Source organism: Oryzias latipes, chromosome 7 (genome assembly GCF_002234675.1).
Source record: "Oryzias latipes chromosome 7, ASM223467v1".
NCBI lineage: Eukaryota > Metazoa > Chordata > Actinopteri > Beloniformes > Adrianichthyidae > Oryzias > Oryzias latipes.
In genome coordinates, this window is record NC_019865.2 from 1746098 (window position 1) to 1760823 (window position 14726).

Consider the following 14726-nt stretch of genomic DNA (forward strand, 5'->3'; position numbering starts at 1 on the left):
CTTGAAGCATACTGACAAAAAGACTGATAAAAAAGAAACTAAATGGTAAAGTGTGGTTACAATAAAGTGTTACTTGCGAAGAGTTGGGCACATGCTCCTGTTCTGTGACTGTATCCACTGCTATTTCACCTTTTTGTGTCTCCTTTCCTTCCCACCACGCCAGTTATGAAAATGCACACAAAGACAGACTTTGTGGGTGCTGCCCGAGAAACATTAGGTATATTTGCTGCACAGAAACTAACATCTGCACTGCAAGTTTGCGTTTGTGTGAGAGTTTTAATTTTTCTTTGTTTTCTTTTTCCTCAAATACAATTAAACTTAAAGAATTCACAGGATAAAAACCCAACCAACAACATCTTTGAGTTAATTTATTCAAATTTATTGAAGGAAAATGCGACCCAGCCTCATAAACGATGCAGATTTAATCTTTAAGATTCTGTCACAGTTGATTTATGGTTTCTCGTTAATAATGTCTTTATGCTCTTGATTTGCTTGCTGCCTTTTTTTTGCCAAATCAGCCCTTACAAATTGTGTTTAGCAGGCAATGTGCACATACTGCTGAGAGCCCAACAATTCCTGATTATCCAGCGCAGTATTGAGTGTGAGAATGAACCCTTTTCTTCTTTTTGCACGGTTTGTTTTCATGTCTGCATAGAATGAGACCACAGCTCTTCCTTTTGAGACACAGCGCCACTTTGCTTCCCATGCATGTGTGCTTGTTGTCTTCTGCCGCTTGCCTGACCCCCACTATGCTCGTTTGTGGACATGGCTCCTTCTGCTGTAGGAAGTTGCTCTTTTTCCTTTCCTGTGAGGTAAGATGAATTATCACATCCACGCAGAATTCTACACAATCCCCAAATTTATGCAAAAGCTAGGGTAAATACACTTAGTCTGGTAAATATATATATATACATATACATATGTGTATGTATATGTATATAATAAGCCATTTGCATTGTATTGGTTACATTTCTTGTTTGGTTTCTTCTTAGTCGAAAGCCAAGTCTGAAGGAAAAGGTGTTTCCTAGTCCCTCTAAAGCCCCCATGGGAAAAGGGGCAGAAGATGGAGCTGAGGCGAGTCCCAGCAAGCCCTGGGGCTTCACAGACAAGAACCGAGGGCCAAAGCATGCCTTCAGAGTCCGGAGCGGGACGGGTCGACAGAACTCTGAGGGTGAGGAAACGCACTGCAATGAAGCAGCTTCTTAGAAAATGCACATTTGTTCTTTTCTGTTCCGCCAAGACTTTTTAAAACGGTCCAGATGTTCCCGTCTGAGGGCTGCGTCTCGCTGAGCTGACACAGCTCACTGCTGCTTGGGCATATTAGAGCCACATCTCACTAAAAAGTGTTACAACACAATTTAGAACAAGCAACATTGACATGGCTACACAAAAACAAGAAAAACTTTAAAGTCCCTTTCTGATGAAAATCACGTTTTTTGAGTTTTTGTTTTTCTTATAAAAGAGAACAAATGTAATAAAAATTGTTCCATTTTTACATGTCTGAGTATTTCTCCTTTTAAATCGCTGTCAATCAAGCTGTTGCAAAGATGCTCGGTCTGAATGAATGAGCTGTTGTGATGTCACAGCGGCCCAGGAGTGCATACACTCCTGATTTACCCCGTCCCGTCTCCCATGGTGTTTTTGAGGAGCTGCATGAAGAAAACCAGCAGCAGCTTCACAATTCTTTCACCAAAACAGAAATTTTTCCATTTGTTAATAATAATAATAATAATAATAATATCTTGTTGTTGTTGTGTAATTATAAATGTTGTCGTAATACTTGAGGTATGCAGAAAAGCATCATCAGGCCCCTAGGTATCCAAATGTTTATTCAGCATTGATGTGATCCAAATGCTGATGAAAAGTCAGAATTCTTTAAATAAATTCAGGAATCATTGAAATCTCACACCAAACCTTTTCATTCATAAATGTTCCACATCCAGAGATGTAAAAAGAAAAGAAGTTTCTGCATGCTAGCCCATAATCAGATCACTGTTTTGTTTGAGGTATGCAACGCTTCCATTCATGCAAATGTCAAAGTAATATAAAGGAACTTTGCAGCTCTGGGCTGGAGGCACAGAAACACTGTGACCGATCCCAACCGTTTTTCAGGAACGTTCCTGTGCATTCATGAATCATCCAGATCACTGAATCAATGTCAACAAAAAGTGTCTAATTCATCATTTCTTTGCTTTTCAGTTGAACAAACTCAATCAATTCTCATTAGCTGTGTTTCTTCTCATGACATGTTAAAGTCCTGATTGAAATGCAGAATGAAGACTTTGGACTGAAGAGTTCTCCAGGTTAGACGAGTCATCGTGACTTGAAAACCATCTCCTGAGTCTTTATTGAATACTTTTGTTATGATTATATATAGTCAATAATTCAGTTCATCACTACAGACCTCTGAGTTCAGGCACTGCAAACATGACCAAGAAAATTCAACTCAAGCAAATAATATGGAGTCAGTCCTCCTGGAGGATGTTTTTTTTAATTATATTTTTATAACATTATTTCAAACATCTGCAGTTTTTCAATCACAAACTGTAAATAGGTTTTCAAATCCAGTAAAGACAAACATATTTCTACAATCAAAGCTGAGTAAAAAAGAATGTGCTAAAAAAAAAACCTATGCCCTTCTTAGCTGAAACGCTTTTTCGTTATATTTGACAAGAGTAAGAACTTCAATCTGCCTTGCGTGTCTTTGTGCTGGTGCTACACAGATCTGATTATTGGTCTCATGGCTTTGATCACAAGTCCAGGGGGATGTTTCACTGTGCAGCTCTGCTCCAGGGTTAAAGCCAAGCAGCAGAAAGATGGATTCTTGTTCCAGAGAAGAACACATCTTTCCTGGTCCACATCTCTGATGCTGCAATGAGAGATTGTCCAGAAACTTCAGCAATGTTTTAGGAAGCTGGGATGAGAGGCAACCCTTTGGCTTCCAGGTTGTTAAAGACCAAACGTAGCAGAATCTGACACAGTAGAGATAGTGGATGATGAGATTGTGATTGAAAAGACCTTCACCATTCCTTCAACACATTCCTCCTTTTTCGATCCTTGACCTTGCAGTTGCACCTAAGCTTTGTGGCCTTTCAGCCATCAGATTGACCTTCTCACTGGCCTTTGCATGTGTAATGACCGTGAGGCTCGTTTGCAGATAAAATCCAGCCAAGGTGGCAACGACCATGAAGAAAAAAAAAAAAAAATTTGCTTTAAATCAGCCCAATACTAATCAGTGGGTGATGTGATCACACCTTCCCTCCATTTGGGAGGCAGACGGTAAGAAGGGTTTTGTTAGTTCAGTGTTTTTGAATTTTCTGAGTTTCATTCTAGCATCAGCCGAGGTAAGAACTTCATGACGCATGTCTGCAGCATCTATCTGCAATGTTAAAGCTCTATAACACTGTGAATAAACTTGCACGAATACATGGAAGAGAGAGAAAAAAGTACTTTGAGGATTTAACTTCTCTGAACCTCTTTTAACGACCTTCAATGAAACTGGTTGTGTTCATGAATTTTCCACAGCTGTCAGTGGGGTTTGGGAGGTGGGGGGCTGAGCCTTCCTCCTTTGGTGAACCAACTCCCTGATTTTAAGACTGAATCTGAAATGTTCCTCTTTGCTTAAACCAAAAGGTCATTTTGGCGTGGGTGACCTTGAACCGCACCTTCAGTTGTGCTGCTGAAGGTTCGTGGTGGTGAGGGATGTTTTGGGGGTGATGTGGAGGTTTTCATCACTGCTCTCTTTATTAGGCACAGATGTGTCTCATTTGAACAGTTTGTATCTGATCTTTTTGTCCTATTATGATTATTCCTTCAAAGCCCAAATGGTCACGATAGACGGTTGCCCTCACACCTGGTTCAGCTGGAGGATTTTCTCCTCCTATATCGGCTATCATTGAAAAAAATGAAGACAATTTCCCATTTTTGAGATGATTGAGACTGTCAAAATCTTGATTAATTTGATTTTATTTGGATTTCCAAGAGGCTAAGGCAGCTTCACTGCCACAAGGACTGCTAGAAGAGATCATTCCTGCCTCACACCATGGGACTGTAGAAGTCCTCATCCTTGAGCCAAAGATAAACTGCATCTGCTTAGATTGATGTAGTTTAGATTTTACCGTTAAAATATTTGTACACATTTCAAGCCATGATTTTACCATTTGGATCAGTCTGATTTCCCCCAGATTTTTGTTATTCTCAGTGTTTGTTTTTTCTGTTAAACTAAAGCCTACACACCGCTTCTGCAACAATCCAATTTCCCAGACTGCGATCAAACAAGCATCTTCACTCATCTTCAAAAATGTGACAAATGCTTTTTGGTTTCGTCCCATTTTGTGTCGCGCTTTGAGACATTAGTTGTCAATTTGTGTTTGATGATGAAGCCGAATGAACTTCAACAGTGAAGAAAGTTTGAAGCGACACGGAGGAGCGCATCGCCGTGCACAATAAGATTTGACATTCCTGTTTACATTGGTTGTGAGGCTGGGGCAGAGCTGAGTCAGCTGTTTCACCATCCTGGGTTTCCTCAGAAGTTTATAAAGTGCTCAAAAAGATGTAGCAATCATTCTAATACTTATTATAAATATATTCTTATTTACTTTGGTTTTTCTAATTTTTTTATTTTGTTTCTCAATGAACAATTGCCAAAAATGTCACTGTTTTGTTGGCGTTTTACATTCAAATGCTCATGAGGAGCTCTTTCCTGCTTCGTCATTTTTAACCATAGAAGATAAAAGAATAAAAACATCCTCCAAGACCGCCGATTCCATACTGTTTGCAAGGAGTTTTAGTCATTTGTTTCCAAGTGTTTTTTCTGTCACCCAACTGAGATCCATAACATATCTTCCATTTCTCTCCTCTCTTTCTGCAGCAATTGAAGGTTTAATAAGTAAGACGAAGGGATATTCGTTTGGCCTCTTTGAGAAACCTGAAAAGTCAAGTAAACTGCATGCGGAAATCTGTTGAGACGTGTTCACTTGACATGAACCCTTCTGCTTTGTAACTTTATCTCCAGGTGGAAAATCATTGATTCAGTGTTGATTGACACTTTTTAGGATTGAACAATAAGGTATCGTCTAACATCTCACAATGGGTTCATGTCAAATGCCAACAAATTCCAAAGCTCACCTGAGCCGTTGGTGCTCAGGGTCACTGCTTTGTTCTGCATGAAGAGACCTTACTTTACCAAGCAGATTTTGATTTGAATCCTGCTTGGCATCTGTGTGCAAAGTGCTCCAGAGAAGTCCAGCACTGCTAGTCACAGTGCCAATCAGGAGTTGGTGATGGAAGAGAGTCTGTGTCTTTCTGTAAAGCTTTAGCAGCTCCGCTCTATCCTTCAATTCTGCACTTCCTGAATCTTCTCTTATTGTTTCACAAAGCTCGCTCATTGCACTAACATGGCGACTGGCTTCAACCCAACGGGATGACTGAACTTAAGACAAACGTGGCCTTTCTTTGCTTCTTTTCTTTGGCCTTTTATGTCGAAAGGGGCTGCAGAACTCAAAAACGGTGTTTCTGTTCTTCAGAGGCAAGCCTCCCCGGTGAGGAAATTGGAGATGACAAGAGTTGTAACTGTGAGTTTCTTGCTCAAGAGCTACCACCAGGACTGAAAGTTACCATCAGAGCAATCTGGTAAGGTTTCTCTGTTATATTGTTTTTACTTTTACTTTGTGAAAATATCTGAATTATTTGTTTGCAGTTTACCTTTGGGAATTGCTTTTCAATCAAAATTAATGAAACCTTCTTTATAAAAAGGTGTTTTTCATGCTTTTAAAAAACTTTACAATTAAAGACATAGACACAGAAACTCACATTCAAATTAGCCCGCCCACCCCTCCGTTGGCATTTACACCCCATGACCCCAAACACAACCAACGCTTCTTATATGGAAAACCTAAAAAAGAAACTTTCAGAAACATTTGGCTCTGCTGTGAGGAAACACCTTGTTAGAAATCTACTTACACACAATGGAGCTAAAATTACAATAAGAAGAAAGTTAGCATTAAATACATAAAAGGTATTTATATACCTAAAATAAAATGAAAAAATCAAACACATGAAGAACAAACCATCATCTCATTCCGAAGACCATTGTTTTAACCAGAACCAGAACCAGATGGAGTTCTTTCTCAGTCAAACACGAAGCTGCTGATGGTTTCAAATTATGTCTCATCTACTGACACACAAATCCAACATGACTGTAAGATCTGCAGGAAGCTTTCAGCTGCTGGAACACGGGGTTAAAACCAAAGAAGGTGACGCTGCTTTGGATGATCTGCAGCTTCTAAATGGAAAAAGCATCAGAGAGTCCATTTTCTGACATGAGACTAAAAGATTTGTCTCTGTGGTCCTTCCTCGCTCAGCTGTTCTCCCATCCATGGCGGCTTTGAGTCCAGACAAAACAAGCTTCACAGAAAAACAGCTGCATCCATCCAGTCATAACATGGTACCGTTTGGGTTAAGCTCCAAGGTCTGTTGTTGGTAAAAAGTGTTCAGAATGGCTCTCTGGAAAGCTTGTTTTTATGGCCTTTATGTGAATAGAATTCATTCAAAAACAGTAGAAACAATTTCTAAATGATGAATATGAATCCCAAAATGAGAACTTTGCTCTCCTCAGATGCCTTCGACGCACTGCCACGCTGCACACCACCGCGGCTGTTTTAATGCTGACGGGGCGTTTTGTGTCTCTGTCAGTAGAAGGTCCAACAGAAAAGAATGACGCTATTTTAGGTGATGGAGTAAAAGGATAACTGTCACTTTTTACTGTTGTCTTTTATTTTAGTGTATCACTTCAGGACTTGATTTGATTTTTGATTTAAAAAAGGTTTATTTTAAGCAATCAAAGCAAGCGTAACGCACAAAACAACACAAACAGCTGTCATACAATCATACAAAGACGTATCAAACTTAGGATAATTAGACATTAAATCAAAGATTACTTGATAAGGAGTGGAGGGAAGCGAATTTCCATAATCCCACCCCTGTTCTACTGTAACCATTTTTACTACAAGATTGATCATTATCTGGTTCATTTAAAAGTTTGACAGTCAATAGGTTGGGGTTTGAATTCCTGGATAACAGCCAGCTTGTCTTTGAGCAAACGTCCATCACTTCAATCAAAAAATGAATAAAAAAACCTTGATTCACTTGCTAAAGCAGATCATATTAAAGAAAACAGCACGAAAGGAGATGAGAAACAGCCTGAAAACTTAGGTTTTTACCCAACATCACCTAAAGTGTGTTCCAAAGGAAGATGGTGGACATGATAGTAGAGAAAAGGTTCTGTCAGGTTTACGTTTCTTGCCAGGGTTTCAGATGTGACCATGTGGTTTAAGACGACCATGCGTTCTCTCCAACAGCGTCATGAAGTTCCTGGTCTCAAAGAGGCGGTTCAAAGAGAGCTTACGACCTTATGATGTCATGGACGTAATCGAGCAGTACTCTGCAGGACATCTGGATATGCTGTGTCGCATTAAGAACCTGCAGTCCAGGCAAGTTCACATTTTTTTAAAGTAGAGTAACTTTAGTCAAGTAACGATCCTCTCCTCGGGGAAGTATTAAGTGTTTTACCAAAAAAGAGTTTTACAGTCAAAATATTCAATTTTACCAAATGAAAGCTGGACGAAAAGTGTTCAAATAAACCTCAAAAAATCAGTAATTAATAAAAAGTAAAACAAATATTTTTTTTTCTTTAGAGATGTCCAGCTTACCCTCCTACTCCCCAACCCCTAGAAAAAATGCTCACTGCTTTTTTTCTCTTCTTTTCAAACGCCAAATATGACGTCATCCATTTGTCAAAGTGCAAACCTGATAAATCTGAACATTTTACAAAGACGATTGATGTGTACTGATGATGAAAACTTGGACAGTTTTACAAAAATATACATTGACGACAATATTTTTCAAATTTCAAACTATTCAAATCCATAGCATTGTGCTGCACACCAGTTTTTTGCGGAGACTTCTGGGAAATTTCCAGAGCGCTGGATTTGGAAATACTACCGAAAAAATGGCAAATGTCCTCCATAGTTGACAAAGTCATGAATAGTGAGGGAATTTAGACAAAGACTCACCAAAAATATGGAACTGCTGAAACGTGGGTAAAGTTTGGCTTCACATAATTATGACACGAGCAGGGATTTAAAGGCCCCGTGAAACGAATTTTTACGGGACCCCATACACAGTGGCAAATATTTTTGATGCTGTCTTGCATACAATTATGTACTATGACTGTATTTTTCACGATCATCTATGTGACAAATTAACATGAGAACTGACATGTACAGCATGGGAAGAACTGAGCTCTTTGAATACAAAATAATTTGTTTGGTTTGATATTTCACAGAAAAAACTGATTCTTAAATAAGAAATAAACCTTTTCATGTTTTTCAGTAAAGATGAAAAATAAAAAAACATGACTGAGGGAATGTCAACTATAACTGAACAAGAACAGCTTGATAAATGTTTGATTGATCATTTAGCTAATATAACAGTGAAATGTCAAAATCCATTTTTCTTGAGCTACCAAGGTGAGAAAGGTGAGCTATAGCTTATAGGGACAGAGTTAAAATTCCATCATTTCCCACCACAAACCCTCCTTTTGTCTGAAATACTGGGTGACATACTTTCAACTCCTTTTCCTCTCTAAATTTCTTTTCCCTCCTTTTCTGGCCTCCTCTACCTCTCACCCTGTGACTCTGTCTGTCACCAACCTTCCAGCCCAGGTTCAATCCAGCCGGACTGAACCATTTTAAAATAAATATGGGGTGTGGAGGAGGGGGCCCTGTGGACCTTGATGTTTCCAAAATAAATACAAAAAAATATTTTGTTACTATGACGTTAAAAAATAAATAAAATATTTGTGATTGTATATTGGTTAATGACTTGCAACATTTATTTTTTTCACATTTAATAAGCATATCCTTTATTTCTTTTTAAACCAAATCAATGACAGATGCTGAATGAGAGGACGTCAAACGTTATAGGTGGTAGTGTAATTTAAAAAGTGAAAGAAAATTAATTTCACATCTGAGAACTGGATCAACAATCACTAAACCAGTTTTTACACATCAGCTTTAAAAGATCCACTCATCTGATCTATTGCAAAAGCGTTCTCAGTGGTCTTTTCCTTTAGACGAAATTTAAATACTTGTGTCGTTTTCTAGGACGTAGTTTCTGCAGAGCGGCAGGAGTTGACGCAGATCAACCCTGAACCCCCTTCCTGTCAAACATGATCGTTTACATGCTCTCCCGCTAGCTTAGAGCCCCCCCACACCCCCAAACTAGCATTATGGTGCAACAAAAATACGTCACATATTCAACCTTTAGTCAGCTCCTGATTCACAACAATTTGAATGAAGAAATACTCAGTAATTCAATTTTAAGCTTAATTTTCTTTATATTTGTCCCCCTTAATCAGAAAAATACCACAAGAACATGTTAAAAACAACAAAAACATCTTTTTCATCAGAATGGGTCGGTATGACAGCATGCTAACTTTTAGCAGCCCTTTCAGCGACAGGCTGTAGCTAACTTAGACTATCTGCTGCAGTGAAACTTATAGTCGAAGCTCTTCCCAGGGGAAATTTCTTTTTGACTTACTCTACTCTTCACCGTAATCACATTAAAAATATTTTATGCAATTTTGACGTACCCTGCATTATCATGATCCAGAATGTGTATCAGGAAAGATAGTTTTTGAGCAGAGTTCCATGTCTAGATGCTAGAAAATGCTTCCAGACACCACAAGAAGAGCTCTTTAACATCTATTTATGGCCATTCACTAACATTGTGGATACACACATGCTGTGTCATCGATTTGCCCGTCTCATTCGTCCAGCTATGTGTTGTATCAGAGTAGTTTTGACCCGCAGATACTGTAGCTAATGTCACTCCTTCACAATTCATTGGATGTAACATTGATGTGTTCTTCTGTATCAGCTTTCCCTCTTGTAAATAAGCTCCTCCCATGCCGGTGCCCTGAAGGTCAAACATGTAGAGGAAATATATTCCAACAGTGAAATGCATAAACACTTTTCATCCATGAAGCAAGCCAGACTCACCGTATGTCCGGAATGTATGGAATATATTGACTCGTGTTGTCCCATAGCTTTTGTGATTCCCACACAGCTTCATTTTGCATTGCACTCATACCGTCTCTGTGTGCCTCGCCAGGATAGATATGATTGTGGGGCCTCCTCCCCCAACTACACCTCGCCATAAGAAGTCCACTGAAGGTCCTAGGTTAGGTTAATAGATTGCACCTTCAGAATGCCTATTTGTATCTGCATTATGCTCCTTAGAAGAACGACTGGAGAAGCAACATGCAACCTTATCGCTTTGACTGATGGACCCTTTTGAGTTCAGGCCACTTGATCGTTCTGGTTAAGATTCCTGATGGAAAACAGTCGGAAAGAAGCAAAAGCGTGAGGATCGATGACAAACGCCAAATTACATCCCACGGGGTTTCATTCTTAAAAAAGCAGAGATGTTAATGAGCCACATCATATGGCCTCACTCAGCCGGGCTTTGAGGTGCTGAATGCTTGTTTTGATGGCGCAGAAACAGGGTGAGCTCCCCTGCTCTGGGATGCAACGCCAATGAAGCATGACGCTAACAGAAGCATGCCGACGAATGCATTTTGGGCTCAGATGGACGGGAAACCCCAAACTCTGCTTCCACCTCATGATGCATGCATCCACATCATCCATCAGAAATCTGGTGACAGTTCATGTCTGTTGATGTGTTGGACGACACTGTTCTTCCATTCACATTCATTTCCAGCCTGACTCCAATCACGCCCATGCATTTATTTTTCCTTCCCATATGAAATTAGTTTAATTTTTTTCACATTATATAGTTATAAATTAGAAGTCCCAGTGCTCTCTGTCAGAACGCATGGTTTCCTCATCTGACTCTGGATCTTTCTGATGTTGTAGAGTTGACCAGATAGTCGGTAAATCACCCAAAGTGGACGGAGAGGTTGGAGATGACCAAAGCATGATGGGACGGTTGGTCAAAGTGGAGAAGCAGGTAAAGCTGTTTTAACAAACAGATTTGACATTTTTCAGTGGAGCTATAATTCTTCAGTGCAGCCCCCCCCACAGGTGGTCTGTATGGACAGGAAACTGGACTTCCTGGTGAACGTTTACGCACAGCGGATGGGCATTGCTCATTCTGAAACAGAGGCCTTTTTTAACTCCAAAGAGCCGTACCCGGCCCCGCCTTACCAAAGCCTACTGGACATAAAGGAGGAGAAAAATGGCAAAGAGGAGGTGAAGGAGCTGGTGAAGGTGAAGACGTACTCCGCACCGGATGTCCCGTGCTCTGATGGGCCTTTGGAAAGGAACGATCCTCTCCTTGGGCAGCCGGTGCCAAGATCTGTGAGCACTCCATCTGGCAGCAACAGCCGCCCCTCTACCTCCTGGAAGCACCAGCTGCAGCACCCCCTGAGCCAGCCTGCCTGGGGCAGCAGCATGGCCAACACGCCCTCACCAGTTGGTCTCAGCGGGGATCGTTCGCCCAACCCGTTCCGCCTCCCCCCTCCACCTGCGCCGTCGCATGACTGGTCGTCCTCGGGTCACGGCGGCGGCAGCAGCAGGGACAACGCCTCCCGGAGCCGGAGGCGCCACAGGAGGCAGAGGTGTCAGCAGGATGCTGCCTCCGCCGCCGCCGTGGAGAGTGACACGTCTCTCTCCATCCCATCTGTCGACCACGAGGAGCTGGAGCGCTCCTTCAGCGGGTTCAGCATCTCTCAGGCCAAGGAGGACTTCTTTGGACCTCCTTACTTTACCGGCTCAGGAGGAGGTGGAGCGGCGGGGACGGAGGCCGGAACCGGGCATTCGCTGTGCGCCAGGGTCAGACCGTTCATAGCCGAGGGGGAATCGGACACAGACTCCGACCTGTACGCTCCCTCCCCTCTGTCCTTCACTGGGGAGGTGCCATGTGGCGAGAAGGGATGGCCAGGACTGAAATGAGCCTGAGGACTCAGACGGTGTGACTGACTGACAGAGCCAACCCGACCAGCAGACACTCCTGGTAATGAGGGAGGGGGGGGGGGGGGGGGTGTTGGTTTCACTGGGATGATAAGAGCTTCTGCTGAAGAGGGTTCAACTCTGACCTCAAACAAGAGCGCTTCCTCCTTCATTCTACACATTTACAGTCATTTACTTCCTTTGGTTTGTTTTCTTCTACACCTTAGGATTCATTTCAATGTTTTCAGATACTATTCAGTCATCATTCAAATAGATCCTTAAGATAATTTGGATAATTATTACTATCTGTTATGACCTCATTAGAAAGCACTTTTTTTATGATGATAACTTAAAGAAAACTGCAGAGATTTCATCCCAAGATTGTCTGAGAGTCTGAATCTTATAACAATTCAATGGATGGATTTTTGCTGCACTGATAAAGATGAATAGGTGAACGCTTGCTGTCCGAATCAGTAACCGAGCCTGTTTGTTCCCGACCACAGCAAATAACCCCAACCCACTGGTGACCGTCTTGCATGGCATGCTAAAAAGGTTGACTGTTAGACCAGTTATGAGCAGACTAGAAACCAAACTTTAGCAAAAGCAAAAATAAATCTGCTGAAAAACAGAGTTTACTGAGAGAAAAGGTGAAACAGAAAAATGCACGGCTGGTTTCAGGCTACACTGTTTTTGATGTTTCTATAGGATTTTGCTTGAATCATGTAAATGATATATGAACTTGTAAGTCAATTACTCTTCTTTTTGGGGCAGTTTTTGTGCAATCTCAGCGTCTGCACATGAACCACACTAGGGGCTGGATCTGGCGCTGCAGCTAGTAGGTTTTGTATCGTCATCTCACGTCGGATGGAGTCAAACTTGTTCAGAAACAACAGTATGCGACGCGCTGGTCAGACTCCTCAAAGCTGTGACAGCCACGCATTAAACGAGGAGCTGCGAGGAAATGCAAGGCAGACAATCCAGAAACGTCATTTTTAACATTTCATAACAGCAAAAGTAGATTTTCTAGAAACTGAGGGACAAAAGCATTTTAGATTAAATTGATTAACTTGAATATTTAATATAAATGGACACAATGTTGAGGCAAAGCTGTTATGGTAAAGACTGTTCAAACCACATTTGCTGAAAAAAGGTAAAACAATAAAAAGAGACAAACTTTGCAGCATGTTTTGTACAACAAGGCCTGAAAGATTTTCCATGACATCAAATCCGAGTTCAACACCATGTAACCGCACCCTCATCTTCTTTGACAAATAAACTTTATACATTACTGAAAATTGTCTGTCTCTATTTTTTTTCACGTTAACCCTTGTGCTATCCTAGGCATTTTACCATTGGGAGTTGGGTCATCTAGACCCACTAGACAGTGCTCTAAACCTTTTTTCTTCAATGATTTGTGATCTTCACTGGTGTCCATGGATTACATGAAATCTTTCCACCTTTATCCGCCTTTGTCATGGTAGCGAGAACACATCAATGGGAGGGGGGGGGGGGGGGTCATCTAAGATAGCACAAGGGTTAAAAGCATTTTTGAACGCCAAAAGAGTCGGGTGGTTCAGTTTCTTACCGACCAAAACCCAGTGAGAGCCACAAAGTCTCACTTTACTGTTAAAATACATTTTATTTGTGTTTGTGACCATTAAGCCGTTCCTTTATAAAATGTAGCTTTTATTTGTAATTAACTTTAAGCCTGATATAGCAATAAACCACTTTGACAATAGATTCAAGCTTTTACCATCATTTTGCTCAGTTATGTCGCGTTAAACAAACATCACAAAACCTTGGATAATCCATGGATTCAAACCCACTAATGTTGTTTATATTTTATAAAATTATTTTATTTAGTATTTTCAAATTTCTTGTATTTTTATATTTTGGCTGCTGTTATATGCTGCTTCCAAAAATGAACAAACAAAAAACAAATTGTCAAATGAACTTTCAAAGCCCAGATGAAAAGTGTTCTCGGGGTTCCCCAGGGTTGAATAATCAGCCTATTTTTTATTCAAAAATTTAGCATTTTTTATTAAAGCCAAGAGCTACTTGTGGCCCCGGGGCCTCCGGTTGTAGACAGACTGTTTTAGGGAGCCATTGTAATACAGAGCTTCTACCACTAGAGGGGAACAGAGAGCTTTACTCAGAGATTTCATGGATGTTCTGGAAAGTCTGCTTTATTATTTTATTTAATAGAGGGCAGCTGCTTTGTCACTAAAGCCACAATTAAACGGTATACGATCTTGGTTTAGCTGTTTTTGTTCAGAAAAAGTCAAAACTATAATTTCTTTATCTTAAACACGCTTTACATAAACAGTGGTACAAATGTTTAGGCTCTTTTAACTTATATTTGCAAACCCCTAATTTGATGCCTTCCGTTACTGAGACAGGCGGACGCATCAGCCTAATGTGATTTAATTATTGCTGCACTTGACAGATTTTATCGGACAGCCCATTTAACGACCGCTGCCCTTCCTCACTGAGGGGACAATGGCACATCGCGAGCTCGATCTGATGAGCAAACCTGCTCTGTGAGGCCAGGACTGTTGCTCTGAGGGTGACGCAAATAAAAACCCAATGGCCCATTAATAAAAGTCTGACCGCTCAACAACCAGCACTCAGGGCTGGTTTGCTCTTTGTTGGAGGTTTGAAGACAGCTTTACCTTACTGGATGAAAAAAACGAAAAAAGTAACATGGCTTCCAAAACTTGCGTGTTGTAGAATGATCCGTTTGATCCAAGTCCT

At 40.8% G+C, this 14726-nt stretch overlaps 1 protein-coding gene across 4 annotated transcripts in view; it reads left to right on the forward strand.

Moving 5' to 3' along the window:
* LOC101157941 (potassium voltage-gated channel subfamily KQT member 2) overlaps positions 1–13269 on the forward strand; it is a 29907-nt gene extending 16638 nt beyond the window's left edge. Inside the window, exons 11-18 of one of the 4 annotated variants that reach the window (XM_020704405.2) lie at positions 164–217; positions 993–1171; positions 2256–2303; positions 4871–4888; positions 5526–5631; positions 7359–7490; positions 10938–11031; positions 11106–13269. In XM_020704405.2, the coding sequence (XP_020560064.1) occupies positions 164–217; positions 993–1171; positions 2256–2303; positions 4871–4888; positions 5526–5631; positions 7359–7490; positions 10938–11031; positions 11106–11975 (1501 nt within the window). In that variant the 3' untranslated portion in view covers positions 11976–13269. The remainder of the gene's footprint in view (positions 1–163; positions 218–992; positions 1172–2255; positions 2304–4870; positions 4889–5525; positions 5632–7358; positions 7491–10937; positions 11032–11105) is intronic. The other 3 variants (XM_011476695.3, XM_020704407.2, XM_011476696.3) reach the window with 3 other exon arrangements.
* The last annotated feature ends 1457 nt before the right edge of the window (positions 13270–14726 follow it).